At 43.5% G+C, this 13,822-nt stretch overlaps 1 protein-coding gene across 1 annotated transcript in view; it reads left to right on the top strand.

The window, feature by feature from the left end:
* The window catches only part of LOC140127770 (hexokinase-2), a 29,182-nt gene extending 20,531 nt beyond the window's left edge, over positions 1-8,651 (top strand). Inside the window, exons 6-18 of the mRNA XM_072148839.1 lie at positions 239-338; positions 825-1,008; positions 1,538-1,693; positions 1,941-2,174; positions 2,304-2,608; positions 2,799-2,947; positions 3,091-3,210; positions 4,980-5,075; positions 5,472-5,571; positions 5,922-6,105; positions 6,273-6,428; positions 6,519-6,752; positions 7,180-8,651. Coding sequence (XP_072004940.1) covers positions 239-338; positions 825-1,008; positions 1,538-1,693; positions 1,941-2,174; positions 2,304-2,608; positions 2,799-2,947; positions 3,091-3,210; positions 4,980-5,075; positions 5,472-5,571; positions 5,922-6,105; positions 6,273-6,428; positions 6,519-6,752; positions 7,180-7,324 — 2,163 coding nt within the window. The 3' untranslated portion in view covers positions 7,325-8,651. The remainder of the gene's footprint in view (positions 1-238; positions 339-824; positions 1,009-1,537; positions 1,694-1,940; positions 2,175-2,303; positions 2,609-2,798; positions 2,948-3,090; positions 3,211-4,979; positions 5,076-5,471; positions 5,572-5,921; positions 6,106-6,272; positions 6,429-6,518; positions 6,753-7,179) is intronic.
* Positions 8,652-13,822: the final 5,171 nt, after the last annotated feature.

The following is a 13,822-nucleotide window of genomic DNA, read 5'->3' as shown; positions in this document are numbered from 1 at the left end:
GTATGACTTAAAGGGGTTTAAAAACGTGGCTGCTTTCTTCCAAAAACAGCGCCACACCTGACCATGGTTTGTGCAGGTATTGCAGCTCAGCTGTATAGAAATAAATGGAGCTTAGTTGGTCAGGTGTGGTACTGTTTTTGGAAGAAAGCAGCCATGTTTTTCAACCCCTTTAAGTAAATCCTTCATAGAGCCTGAATATTTTTATGTACAACTTGATATTTTCCCTCTTCTCTTATAGGATTTTGATATTGACATTGTGGCAGTGGTCAACGACACGGTGGGCACCATGATGACCTGCGGATATGATGACCACAACTGTGAGATTGGACTTATCGTTGGTAAGTGATGAATCGGCGGTGATACAATACTGTATATATTAAAGGAAACCTACCATTTAGAATGGTAGGGGTAAGCTGTAAGTACCGAGCACCAGCTCAGGGTGAGCTGGTGCCGGTACTTACTTTCGTTAGTGTTATAAACCGCGGTATCGCGGTTTTAACACTTTTTAAACTTTAGAGCAGAAGAGGCTTCGGCGCTACGTGCGCACGATTGTGCGCGTGCCTACGTAGGAAATAGCACGGTCGCGCGCAGCGCCGAAGCCCCTTCTGCTGTAAAGTTTAAAAAGTGTTAAAACCGCGATACCGCGGTTTATAACACTAACGAAAGTAAGTACCGGCACCGGCTCACCCTGAGCTGTTGCTCGGTACTTACAGCTTACACCGACCATTCTAAATGGTAGGTTTCCTTTGAGGACACAAAGATCTTGTCTCTACTGTCCATATTCTGTCTTGTCTAACCTCTTTAATGTGTCGTAATCTGTACAGGAACTGGTACCAATGCCTGCTACATGGAGGACATGCGTCATATAGACCTTGTAGAAGGTGACGAGGGGCGGATGTGTGTCAATATGGAGTGGGGAGCTTTTGGGGATGACGGATCATTGAACGACATCAGAACAGAGTTTGACCGAGAAATCGACATGGGATCTTTAAACCCTGGGAAACAAATGTAAGTGTACATTTACACCATTGAGAGATTTTACTACACAGTGTCTTAAGATTAGTCTTACCACATGACCGTCTCGCATCGATTCCTGGGACGGCCGGTTCAGCAAGTCAGGTCACTCTGTTCCTTTATTCTTCATAACCGGAGTTCATTGTTCTCTAATAGTATCAGATTGTGAAATAAGAATAACGCTCCCTCCTAGGCATGTGATCTACGGATAAGATTTCTGGGACTAGTTCCCACATGCCAGCACATATCTGCCATTGCCTCTGAGGATGATGAGGATGATTGCAGCCCTATTACACAAGGACATGCACTCCCTCCCTGTGTTACATAGAGGCAATGTTATAACACTACAACACTGCCACCCTCTGGTTATTTCAGGTACTGACCTGTCTAATACCTTGTTACCTGACAAATGAACCATGGGGATGATATTTTGTAAACTGTAATTCTTATAAACTCTAAGTAATAATATTTAAGAAGTAGTTATAATCCACTTCATGTAAAAGTGACTGTTTTTCACTTCCAGGTTTGAGAAGATGATCAGCGGTATGTATATGGGGGAGCTTGTGCGCCTCATCCTGGTCAAGATGGCAAAGGAAGATCTGTTGTTTGAAGGAAGGATCACAGCCGATCTTCTGACCACGGGACATTTTGAAACCCGCTACGTGTCAGAGATCGAAAAGTAAGAACCTTCAAGGTCAAGATCTGTTGTTTGGGTTGTTAAAATCTATATACTTATCCATAGTGGGCAGTATGATATAATAATAATTAGGATTAATGTTACTAAGCTTCTAAACTCTTCTGATTAGTGATCTTATTGGTGTAATTTTACCCTTAACCCTGTGTATGACTACACACAAGGCTCACTCTGAGACTCTCTTAATACCACATCTTGATCCTGACTCTAACTTATTTTTCCGGTTCTACAGAGATAAAGAAGGCATCAAAACGGCGCATCAGATCCTAAGCAAGTTGGGTCTGGAGCCCTCACATGAGGATTGTGTAGCCACACACCGCATCTGTCAGATAGTCTCTTCTCGATCTGCCAACCTATGTGCCGCCACGCTTGCTGCGGTCCTGAGACGTATCCGAGAAAACAAAGGTGTGGAAAGATTGAGATCAACGGTTGGAGTAGATGGGTCCGTCTACAAGAACCACCCACAGTGAGTCCATGAACCTTTCACAGCAGGAAGGAAGACTAAACTAGACATAGAAATCTGACTATACAACAGTAGGCGATCCAATACCTCCAATGCCAAATCTAGAGCAGCTCCATGTTTTTCTTTTCGTAGCTTTGCACGGCTTCTTCAGAAGACAGTCCGCAGACTGGTGCCCGAGTGTGACATCCGCTTCATCCGATCAGAAGACGGCAGCGGTAAAGGAGCCGCCATGGTGACGGCTGTAGCCTACCGACTGGCTGACCAGCGCCATGAGCGTGAGAAGACACTTGAAGCATTGAACCTCCGCACCAAGCAGCTTCTAGAGGTTAAGAGGATCATGGGAGTTGAGATGGAAAGAGGTCTGAAAAAGTCAAGCCATGAAGAAGCCACCGTCAAGATGCTGCCGACGTATGTGCGGTCAACGCCTGATGGCACAGGTGAGGGGAGGACACTTGTTTAATGAATGTATGGGGATGAGCTGCAATGTGTGCGCTGCTTTTTATGGAAGGAGTTTCAGATCCCCAGTCACATAATATTAGTCTGTCTTAATATGTTTGAATAGAAGAGATTATATTGTATAAAGCTGATTCTACAAACCAGAGTAATGTTTACAATATCATCTTTCAGAGAGAGGTGACTTCCTGGCGCTGGATCTCGGGGGCACAAACTTCCGCGTTCTCCTGGTCCGTGTTCGCAACGGGATGAGACGTGGAGTAGAAATGCACAACAAGATCTACACCATCCCGCAAGATGTCATGCAAGGAACTGGAGAGGAGGTGAGAGCTGACAAAGGCTATTATCCCAAAAGAAAATTGTAATAAATGTTATATGTGGAGAAGGATTTATTCTTCTGCGTTTGTAACATTGGTCATGTACCATTAAACGTCACTAAATGTATTTTATCTGTCATTTCTTGCAGCTGTTTGACCACATAGTCCACTGCATTGCTGATTTCCTAGAATACATGGGGATGAAAGGAGTATCTCTACCCATGGGGTTCACCTTCTCTTTCCCGTGTCATCAGAACAGCCTGGATGAGGTAACTGGAGGCAAAAACAGAATATTCTGTGCTGGTTGTAATCCTCAATCTGTTCTCTGTGGTAATCTCTCTAATACATGTCAGGCCCTTTTACATTGGGTGGTGATCTGATCGTATCTGCAATTGTTCACAATAATTGCCCCATGTAAATACGTCGGCTGAGCAAATTATAAATGAGCTTTCCCTGTTAATTATCCATCCCATTTAATGTGGGAATAAAACTCATTGGGGGTCATTTACTAAGGGCCCAATTCGTGTTTTCCCGACGTGTTACCCGAATTTTTCCGTTTTGCGACGATTTTCCCTGTATTGCCCCGGGTTTTTGGCGCACGCGATCCGATTGTGGCGCATCGGCGCCGGCATGCACGCGACGGAAATCAGGGGGTGTGGCCAAACGAAAACCCGATGGATTCGGAGAAACCGCCGCATTTAAAAAAGAAAAAGTGTCGTGGGACACGCGCTTACCTTCACCCAGGATGGCTCGGTGAACTCCAGTGTGTTCCGATGCTCTTCAGTGCAGCAGCGACACCTGGTGGACATCGGAGGAACTGCCTAAGTGAATCGCCGGAAGACCTGAATCCACCGCAGAGAACGCGGCGCTGGATCGCGAATGGGCCCGGTAAGTAAATCTGCCCCATTGTGTCACATTAACTTACCTGTCCGAGGAGTTCGCCCAAAGTGCATTGTTCGATGATAATGCACTGTGGTGCGATTCACTAAGATCGTGCACCCGATATCCTGCATGTGTGTCGCTTCTCCGCTCAGGTCCGACGGAGTTAATTTTCTCCTTCCTGGTGCATGTAAGGGCTTGATATTGCAACACAATTTGAATGTTAAATTCCACGTTTAGTCCTAATTAGTCGGATCGTCCGACAGTCCCCCGATTTCTGTCGCATGAAAGCCCAGCCGCGCCACAATCTGATTCGCGTGCGACACAATCGCCAGTTAAATCCCTGTCCCAGCGGTGCAACTCCCGAAAACATCAGAAAACCAGACGAAAATGCGGCCGCAGGACCTTAGTTAATAAGCCCCATAGTGTGTCGGCAGTGCGCAGAGCGAGTTTCTTGGACCGAACTCTCTTGTAGGCAAGAAAGAGAGGAGATATGGAACAGATTGTCCTCTATTTTCTGTGAGCAGTGTATGGGGGACCTCATAGCAGCTAGTCACTGCTCATGAGAATTATAGAGAGAGCCCGAAGAGGGCAAAAGTGTAGAATACATATCATATAATGGCCGGACACAGGGTTACTCCATATATACACCCACTTGACTTTGCGCAAAGTGTGTGAAAGTGTTACAGTACAATGTAAAGTAGGAAGATCTGCTGTAATTTTTTTTTTTTTTTTACTCCCCCAAGGTAAAAGATCAATTGACTCCATTGGTTTTAATGACACATTCAGTTGCTGCTGCAGCATTGCAGTATATATTAATAGCCAAAAATGGTGCTAATCTCCTCCTGGTCACACCCTTATTTTCTGAGTGAGGTTATAGATATAGATCAATATGAGTAATGCAGGCTTTTCCTGCTGAGCCTATATCCTATAATTTTCAGTAGTGACTTGGAGTAATCACAGAGGATTAATCGGCTTGTGAAGCAATCGGAGGGTTTTCCTTTAATTCTGATGGTTCAGTTGAGTTCATCTGGTGAAGGAGTCTATCGGCACGACACACATGTATGGACATACTTGCCATATGGGCATTGTGCTGGCTCACCATACAGACTCCTGCCAGGTCCATATAGTAAGCTTTGTGTATATTTTTTTTCCATAGGGAATTCTCCTCAAATGGACCAAAGGTTTCAAAGCATCCGGCTGTGAAGGGGAGGACGTTGTACACCTCCTGAAAGAAGCCATCCACAGGAGGGAGGTGGGTATTCTCAGAACTGCTTTACTATATAATATATATAATATATTTATAGGGGTAGAGTATAGTGGCAGGGGGTGAGGTGGTGCAAAGGATGCGGTCGCAACCAGACCCAATGAGCCCGTAAGATGTATCTTTATTAGATGAGAAGACTAATACTACAAACAAAATATTAAAATTAGGTGCCTGGCACTCATTTTGCACTGGGGCCTGGCATTGCCTATCATAAAGATAAGTCATTAATAGAGTCTAAATAATAGTAATCTGAGAGATTTATTCCACAGCAAAGGACATTTTAGGAAACACGCCGTCCTATACACTATTAGGGAATTGTGTGTCATTAATGATCCAGCTTTTGCATATGTTCCAGTATTTACTGACCTGTTTTGGTACTTGTAGGAGTTTGACTTGGATGTAGTAGCTGTGGTGAATGACACGGTGGGGACCATGATGACTTGTGGCTATGAAGACCCACATTGTGAAATGGGACTGATAGTTGGTAAGAAAAAAACATTAATATATATCAAGAAACACAACCCTAAAACCTCAGCTATTGTAGCTACAGTAGTTTTACTCCTGCACTAACACGGATGGGATGATATGCTGTATCCCACAATCGGGCAGGAAGGACATTTTATTGTGTCTCCTTGGAGGTGCCATTTAGTGGTTACTACAAAATATTACATCATAAATCTCATTCTCATTGGGGGAATGAGAATCATGTGCTGCCTTCCAAGCCCTGAGAAATCTGCTCCATTGAGTATATTTAGGTTCTACATATGTATGTTTATAGCTTGGCTCCACAGGGTTAAGAAGGGTCATCCCTTATTTTTCATTTGTGAACCCCAGGCACCGGCAGCAATGCTTGTTACATGGAGGAGATGAGAAACGTGGAGCTGGTAGAAGGAGAAGAAGGCAGAATGTGCATCAACATGGAGTGGGGGGCCTTTGGTGACAACGACTGTCTGGAAGATTTCCGAACAGAGTTTGACAGAGCGGTGGATGAACTGTCGCTGAATCCTGGCAAGCAGAGGTATGTCACCCTGTTGGGCCTACAAAAGATGTCTGTCCCCTATATAATAAGCTGTCATACACTCTGAGGGAGATTTGGCACTGCTTCTCAGCCAGTTTTCTGCCATAGAAGCAGAGAAATAATTGCAAATTCTTGCCATAATAACAGCAATACCTTCCTTGGTACAGGTTTGAGAAGATGATAAGTGGCATGTACCTGGGGGAGATTGTAAGGAACGTCCTGATTGACTTTACTAAGCGTGGGCTGCTGTTCCGTGGAAAGATATCCGAGAGGCTGAAGACCAGGGGCATCTTCGAAACCAAGTTCTTGTCTCAGATCGAGAGGTGAGGGAACGTCTTGTCTACTTTATGATTATATGACCTCTCTCTCTGATTCTGATTACTAAAGTTATGTCTCTTATCTGATTTGGGCAGCGACCGCTTGGCATTGCTTCAGGTTCGCTCCATCCTACAACATCTTGGCCTGAACAGCACGTGTGATGACAGTATCATAGTAAAGGAAGTGTGCACCGCAGTGGCCCGGAGAGGTGCTCAGCTTTGTGGTGCCGGAGTGGCTGCAGTCGTTGACAAGATCAGAGAAAACCGAGGATTGGATTTCCTAAAAGTCACTGTGGGAGTAGATGGGACCCTTTACAAACTTCATCCACAGTAAGTTTTAGTTCAATCTAGCCTTTGGTATAAAGGGGTTCTCCAGTGACGACAAGTTAGCCTATGTTTTTAACTTGCTGATCAGTGGGGGTCTCCGTGATGGGACCACCACGGATCACAAGGACACAAATAACAACTAACCCAAATACCATATGTATATGCTAAGCAGGGACTGTATTTGTCTATCATATGAGATCCACTATAGGTCAGTCTTGTCATAGGGGGGCAGCACCTCTTGATGATGGAGAGATGAGGGCCCTGGGGCTATATTTACCCACAATGCACCCTGGCTCTACAACAGAGTTGTATTTGATTCATAGCCTTGTTGATGCATGATACAAATACATACATTATAACACAAGACACTGTGCAGTTGTATATACCCAAATATAGACCAATTGTAAATTTTGATTTTTATTCCTTTTAGTTTCTCTACCATCATGCACGAGACGGTGAAGGAGCTTTCCCCGAATTGTCAGGTGACATTTCTCCAGTCTGAAGACGGCAGTGGAAAGGGTGCAGCCCTCATCACGGCAGTGGCCTGCAGGATCCGGGAAGCAGGACAACGCTAAAGGGGAGGAGCCAAAGGATTTTGTTTCAGCGCATTCCTCTATAGAGACTCCTTACACCTTGTGTTGTCCCAATCCTCGGGACTAGTTACTTAGAGAAATTCCTAGATACTGGTCTGGGGTCCAGGATTTGATATATTTTCCCACACCCATACTAGGGAAATGTACATCGGTCCATTTATTTTTATAGAATAGATATATGTAAAAAGACTGAGCACAACTATTATCCATCTGTAACCAACCCCAGCATGACTTTCCAGCATCCTCCAAGAGGGTTTCAGATATTGGAATGAGTTACATCCTAATTCTGTTTTTTTTCTCCTCTTGCAAAAACTCATGGTAGTTCACTTTCTGTTTAGGGGACCGCCCTTCATTTACATACAGGAAGTTGCTCTACCATATACTGCCTCTCCATGCTGCACAGACTTGTAACAGGCCTCACGGGGAGTCATTCTGTAGCAAATGGAGAAGGGGGATTTACCATTTTGCCTTTATATAGCCGATATATGGGTAAAATGACCATCTAAAGCAAAGTCATGGGGGGAACAAGGCCTTAATCTATTTTTAGGGAGTATTTCCCCCTGTAAATTGAGTATATTATTTTTGGGAATGTTATATACTGTAATACTGAATGTGTACATGGATGTATAGGAGTAGTCATGATATCCTGCAAGACTTGAAAACTTCATCCAAACTTGAGGACCATACAACATGGCTATAGATCTAAAAGTTTTTAGGCTTTTTCTGCATAATTTCAGCAATAATTCATCTCTCCAGGGTGAGCAGTCCTGTACGGACACTGTACTTGTCTTGGTTATTGTAGCATACTAGTAGACTATTATATTATTATAATTGCTATTATAATTGTAATGTTAATTTATGTTAAGCCTAGATAGGACGCAAGACATATGTTACTGGTGTGGAACACCTCGTAACCCTTTCAGTGCTGCTCTTGATAGTTTGCCTTTCCCAAAGATTAACCATGTAGGACCCATCAGGGGGATATTACATATAGAGTTCTATGTAGCGCACGTACTATACGTCTGCTATGCACATAGAAATTACTTTTACAACTTGTAGTCTCAACTATATATTGTAGTAATTGTACAAATCTCTATTCATGTTCTCCCGGGCTCCTGCTGTTACGTTCACATGTTTAGGGCGTGTAGCCTCTCCAATGCTTAATGCACTGTATCAATGTCTGGCGAACTACACGCACCAGCTTTTTGTACATAGTTCTAGTCGTGTTTTATTTATATTTGCTATTTTATTGGATTTTTTTGTTCCCGTAACTTGATAAAGTTGCTGAATGCTTTGTAGAAAGATGAAATGTGACTCGTCTGGTTTTCTTTATTTCCTATCCATGTGTCCTTCTGCTTCTGTCATCTTGGTGTAAGATATCCTGGGGTGAGTAATGTTGGATGATCTATTCCAGAGGTGATCATATCGTCACTCTCCGCATATTGTTAGGAAATTTGAGCTATGAAGAATGCAGAATTATGAATTCTGCTCTGTGGATCACGCACATTATTATCAAGTCTAACAATGTATGTGATGGACAGATGCATCACTGGCCAATGTATTTTAAGTAGGGACAAGCGCACCTGAACCTCAAATTTTGGGTTCGTAGGGTGTTCATTAGAAACTTAACCCCCACCAATAATACCCACAAACGGTTCTGCATTTAAAGGACATCTACCACCAGGATTGTAAACCAAGCACACTGACATACTGGTGTGCTCCTCCTCTGGCAGGATGCGCTCTTCTTTTATCTTCTCATGCATTCGTTTTTACAAAAAAAATGGCTTTAAAAATATGAAAATGTGCCTGAAGGGCTCTGGGCTCAATTAACAGCTATGGAGTGTAGAGCCCCTCAAGCTAATTTGCGTAATTTTGAAAGCCTTTTTTGTAAAATCCAAGGCATAAGAAGATAAGAGAAGAGCAGATCCTGCAAGAGGGGGCACACACCAGTATGTCAGTGTGCTTGGTTTACTGTCCTTCATCCTGTGGTAGATTTTCTTTAAATGGCTAAACCCTGTGTGCCGAAAGTAGCACACTGGGGGCGCAGGGCCTACTTTTGGGGATGATTGTAGCTCCCGATGACATAATCTGGAGTGATGATTCTCTCTAAAGTGGAGGTGTGCAGTCCTGCCGACATGGTAATGCAGGCACGAACGGCTGGGGTGATTTAAATGCCGCTGGTAACCTTGCCAGTGGCAATTAAACAGATAACACCAAGCACCAATCTCAGGGGTCACTTGTAGGGGGTCGGTGTTTGGGCGGGGTTCGGGTAGGGACCTGAACAAGGTTTTAGCATCGCTAATTGTAAATAAATTAGGAGACGGGTGCATCCATTCTCTATTCAATCGGTAACAAAACCCAACCAGTAAAGCTAATGTATTTCCAATTGGGGAGAGCAAAATCACATGGAAGTTCTGTGGGCAGACGATTAAAAAAATAATAAAGTTAGAAAATTGATCTTGTGTTTTTTTCTTACCACTACAATCGCTGTTTACCTACAATTCTCTTTACCTCAGCAGTCCTACGGTAATTTCTGTCCAGTGTAAGAAGACAACTCTCCATCAGATATTGCTGGATACACATTCCATCTTCTCTTCTACGCTGCTAATGAATCGTTCATTAAGTGTCATAATGGGATTTCCCGGATGCACGCCGTGTACTGTAGATTTCTGCAGGATAATTACTAGCGGACGCAGCAGAAGATAATTATCATTCATCTGCTTCACAACAGGGGAGATCTGCCTATATATATATATATATATATATATATATATATAAAAACGTTACAGACACTATATAAAAAGAAACATATGATGTTTCTCTCACTATCTGACATGAAATCAGAATGAACCTTTCCCATTTTAAGGTCAATTAGAATTACCAAATTTATTAATATTTCCCAAATACCGCCACCCAAAAAAATTAGATTTTTCTACCCCATTTTTTATGACTTTCTGCAAAATCAAAAGTTGACATACATTTCATTAGTATTTGGTACCATTGCCCTCAAACTGTATGACTGGGGTCAAATGTTTTTGTATTTGCTTCCACAAGTTTCTGACAAATTTGGGCCCATTCCTATATGCCAGTGGTGGCAAACCTATGGCACAAGTGCCAGAGGTGGCACTCGCAGCCCTCTCTTTGGGCACCCAGGCCATCATCCAGCACAAAGGTCACCATTCAGGACTCCTGCAGTCACAGATAGCCCTGCTGTGTCCTGTTCAGCACTATTTTATAGTGACTTGAAGTACAAGAGGAGCAAGGAGTTGTGGACAGAGCTGGATTATCATTGAAGCCCCTTTCCAGGGCCTTTGATTCATCCTGCTAAGGGGACCTTAGAAGGAAGCTACAATAATAATCAGAATTTCGCCATCTTTCTTCTGTATTGGTGTCTTCAGGATGCCAGTATGTTCGAATCTGTGACACAGCAGGGAGCAATAAGTTACTTCAAATTGGCATTTGGCATTTGGCACTTTGTGAAAAATATATGGCTTTTGGTTCCAGTTTTGGGCACTCAGTCTCTAAAAGGTTCACCATCACTGCTATATGCTCTCTAATATTGCTCAGTGCAGTAACTAGAACAAGGGGCAAATTTACTAAGGGGTGTGCGCCAATTTTCTGGCACACTTTGCACCTTCTTTTGCAGCTGCGCCACATAAGGGTCAACAAAGTCCGACAGAAAATGTGCCCCTTTATGTGATACCCCGGTGTCTTAATTATATAGCGTGAACATGAAAGCTTTCCTCAATAAGATTTTTCCGACACAGCACTAATAAGCGGTGATCCGTTAATCTTCCATTACTCGCTGCACAATGTGTTTTAATAACCCTTTAAATAATCACTTAATTTTTAGGAACTGTATATATTGTATTACAAATCACATATTCAATGTATAAAATGTAGTAAAGTAACTGGTATTAGTCCTTCTGTGCCCCCGACTAGGAACCATCGCTGCAGATCCCGAGTAATTACCCAGCGCGTGTAATTGGATTAATAGAAAAGAATTACCTTAATTATAATGTAATCAAACGCACATTCAGAACTCACAGCTTAAAGCTGAAAGACACGAGACGAAATGTGAAGCATTTACTAAAACCACTTACGTACAATTAACCAGTTGTCTTCTAGAAGGTACAGAGCAACTATTTTTTACGAGTTTGCAGCACAGAATATATTTTGTTATAACTTTCATTGTCTACTCGGAGTGTAGCTTGGAAAGTTCACATATAACAAAGTTTAATTGGACACTGAACAAATGTTTGCATATCAGGGGCCGCAAACAATACTCCCGTGTTATGTTAGGACCCCCCTTGTGCACCCATTATAGGAATAGGTTTTTCCCCTTTAAGTGACTTTTTAGTGGTTTTTGCATTCTGCTAAAATATCAGCAAGTTATCATTGTTCAGTTAAATTTTGTACAGTATCAGTCACTCTAAGGATATATTCACACGAACGTATGGGGGACGTATATACGGCCGACGTATATACGGCCGATATACGTCCCCCATACACTCCTATGGGCGCACGGCACCCTACGGAAGCGGTACGGTGCGGCACCGTACCGTTCCGTACCCGGGAAAAAGATAGGACCTGTCCTATCTTTTCCCGTAATACGGCGCCGTGCGCCATAGGTTGCTATGGAGAGGGGCGGGGGTGAGCTGCGCTCACCTCCTCCTCCTCTCCCCGTACACTGCCGTTGCCCGCTACGGTACGGGCGGGCAACGGCAGTGTGAATATAGCCTAAGGCTGCATTCACACTACAGTATGGGGGACGTATTTACGGCCGATGTATATGCGGCCGATATACGCCCCCCATACACTTCTATGGGCTCGCGGCACCCTACGGGAGCGCTACGGTGCAGCACACGTGCGGCACCGTACCGCTCTGTAGCCCGGGAAAAGATAGGACATGTCCTATCTTTTCCGGTATTACGGCGCCGCGGCCATACATCGCTATGGAGAGGGGCGGGGGTGAGCTGCACTCACCTCCTCCTCCTCCTCTCCCCGCGCTGCCGTGTGCCCGCCGTGCTACGGTGCGGCGGGCTCACGGCAGTGGGAATGTGGCCTAAGGCCTTGGAAGAGGTCCAGTGGCCAAATATGAAGGCCCCAGCTTTAGAAATTATATATCATTATTATGGTCCTTAGTTTGCACTGAAGCCCTCACCTTCTATATTACAGTTTATTGGTAACATGTGGATGGCAATTCTGTTACACAATGGACCCCTCGCCCCCAGGTGAATTTATTTATTTTTATAATCATGTGACGGGGGAGATTTAAAAAGTTTTGTAATATACTTTATTAGGGGTTTTTATAAACAATTATTAAAAATCCCATCACTTTAAGGTTCTCTAAATCAATGTTCTCAATAAGCATTGCTAGGGAAAATCCATATACTGTACAGCTCATAGTATACAGGCAGAAGGCAACCCATTTAGCCCAAATCTAACAACCTTCTGGGGAGATAAGAGAGTCAGGCAGGAAATGGTCTATCATAAAACCAATTTGGTTTTTTAAATTTGTGTTTATTAAAGTTTTTGTAAAGAGGAACTTTTGAAATGAACCAAAGACATGACAACAAAATACGTGTAAAACTGGTGTCAGGAACCTCTGAATAGGATCAGGTTACAGGCTTCTGTGCTTGTGAATCACTCCCAGAGCTGCTCTGATTCAGCTTTGATTCAGCTCCTTTGGGAAAGTTTGGTGGTTCATTTAGAGCTCAATTTGTGTCCCAGCTGTAGCTTCAGTGACATATGGCCGAAACCGTCAGCTGCTGGGGGCAGTGTCCAAAAACTCCTTTTTATATCTGCCCAGTTTCATTAGAGGTTGCTGGTTGTTACTAATGTCCTGACACTTGTTGCCCTTCTGCTTTGCTATTTGCTATTACGTCTTCTGTGTTTTCCTACCTTTTCTATGTTTATTGACTACTCTTTTCCTAATGAAATTGTACCTTGCTGCCATCTTGGTTTTGCCCAGTTATCCTGACTATTCTTTAGTCTGTCTGTCTGTTTGTCCTTCTGTGTTTGTTTCTTCATTACTAAGCACTTACTCAAAGTAGTGATCTACTTGTAGTTGTTCTTTATGACAAGAATCAGGTAGGGAGCAGAGTTGTGGTTGCTCTTGGGGACTGCCCCTGCCATGTGGTGTTGCAGGTTGTGGTTACCAAACCCACTGGGGGTCCCACACTCCTAAAGTCCAACTCTCCTAAAGAGAAGGTCCTCACATGCCCCTAAATTATTTCTCTCAGTTTTTTTCATTCGTTCTGAGAGGCTTTACATCCAATAACCCCCCCCCCCCCCCCCATCCTAACTTTCTGATGTTCCTGTTGTTGTTTGAAGACTCTCGGTAATGATATCCTGTAATCATAGATAATTTGAGGGGATGAGAGGTGATCTCTGCCACTGTCTGTCCTGTGAATCGGATGCTGATTATAACTATATATCATTGACGCTAGTATGAAAGCAGCCGAGGATCCTCCACAA

Source organism: Engystomops pustulosus, chromosome 4 (assembly GCF_040894005.1).
Source record: "Engystomops pustulosus chromosome 4, aEngPut4.maternal, whole genome shotgun sequence".
NCBI lineage: Eukaryota > Metazoa > Chordata > Amphibia > Anura > Leptodactylidae > Engystomops > Engystomops pustulosus.
The sequence above is the reverse complement of the archived record's forward strand: the minus strand, read 5'-3'. Positions and strand labels throughout refer to the sequence as shown.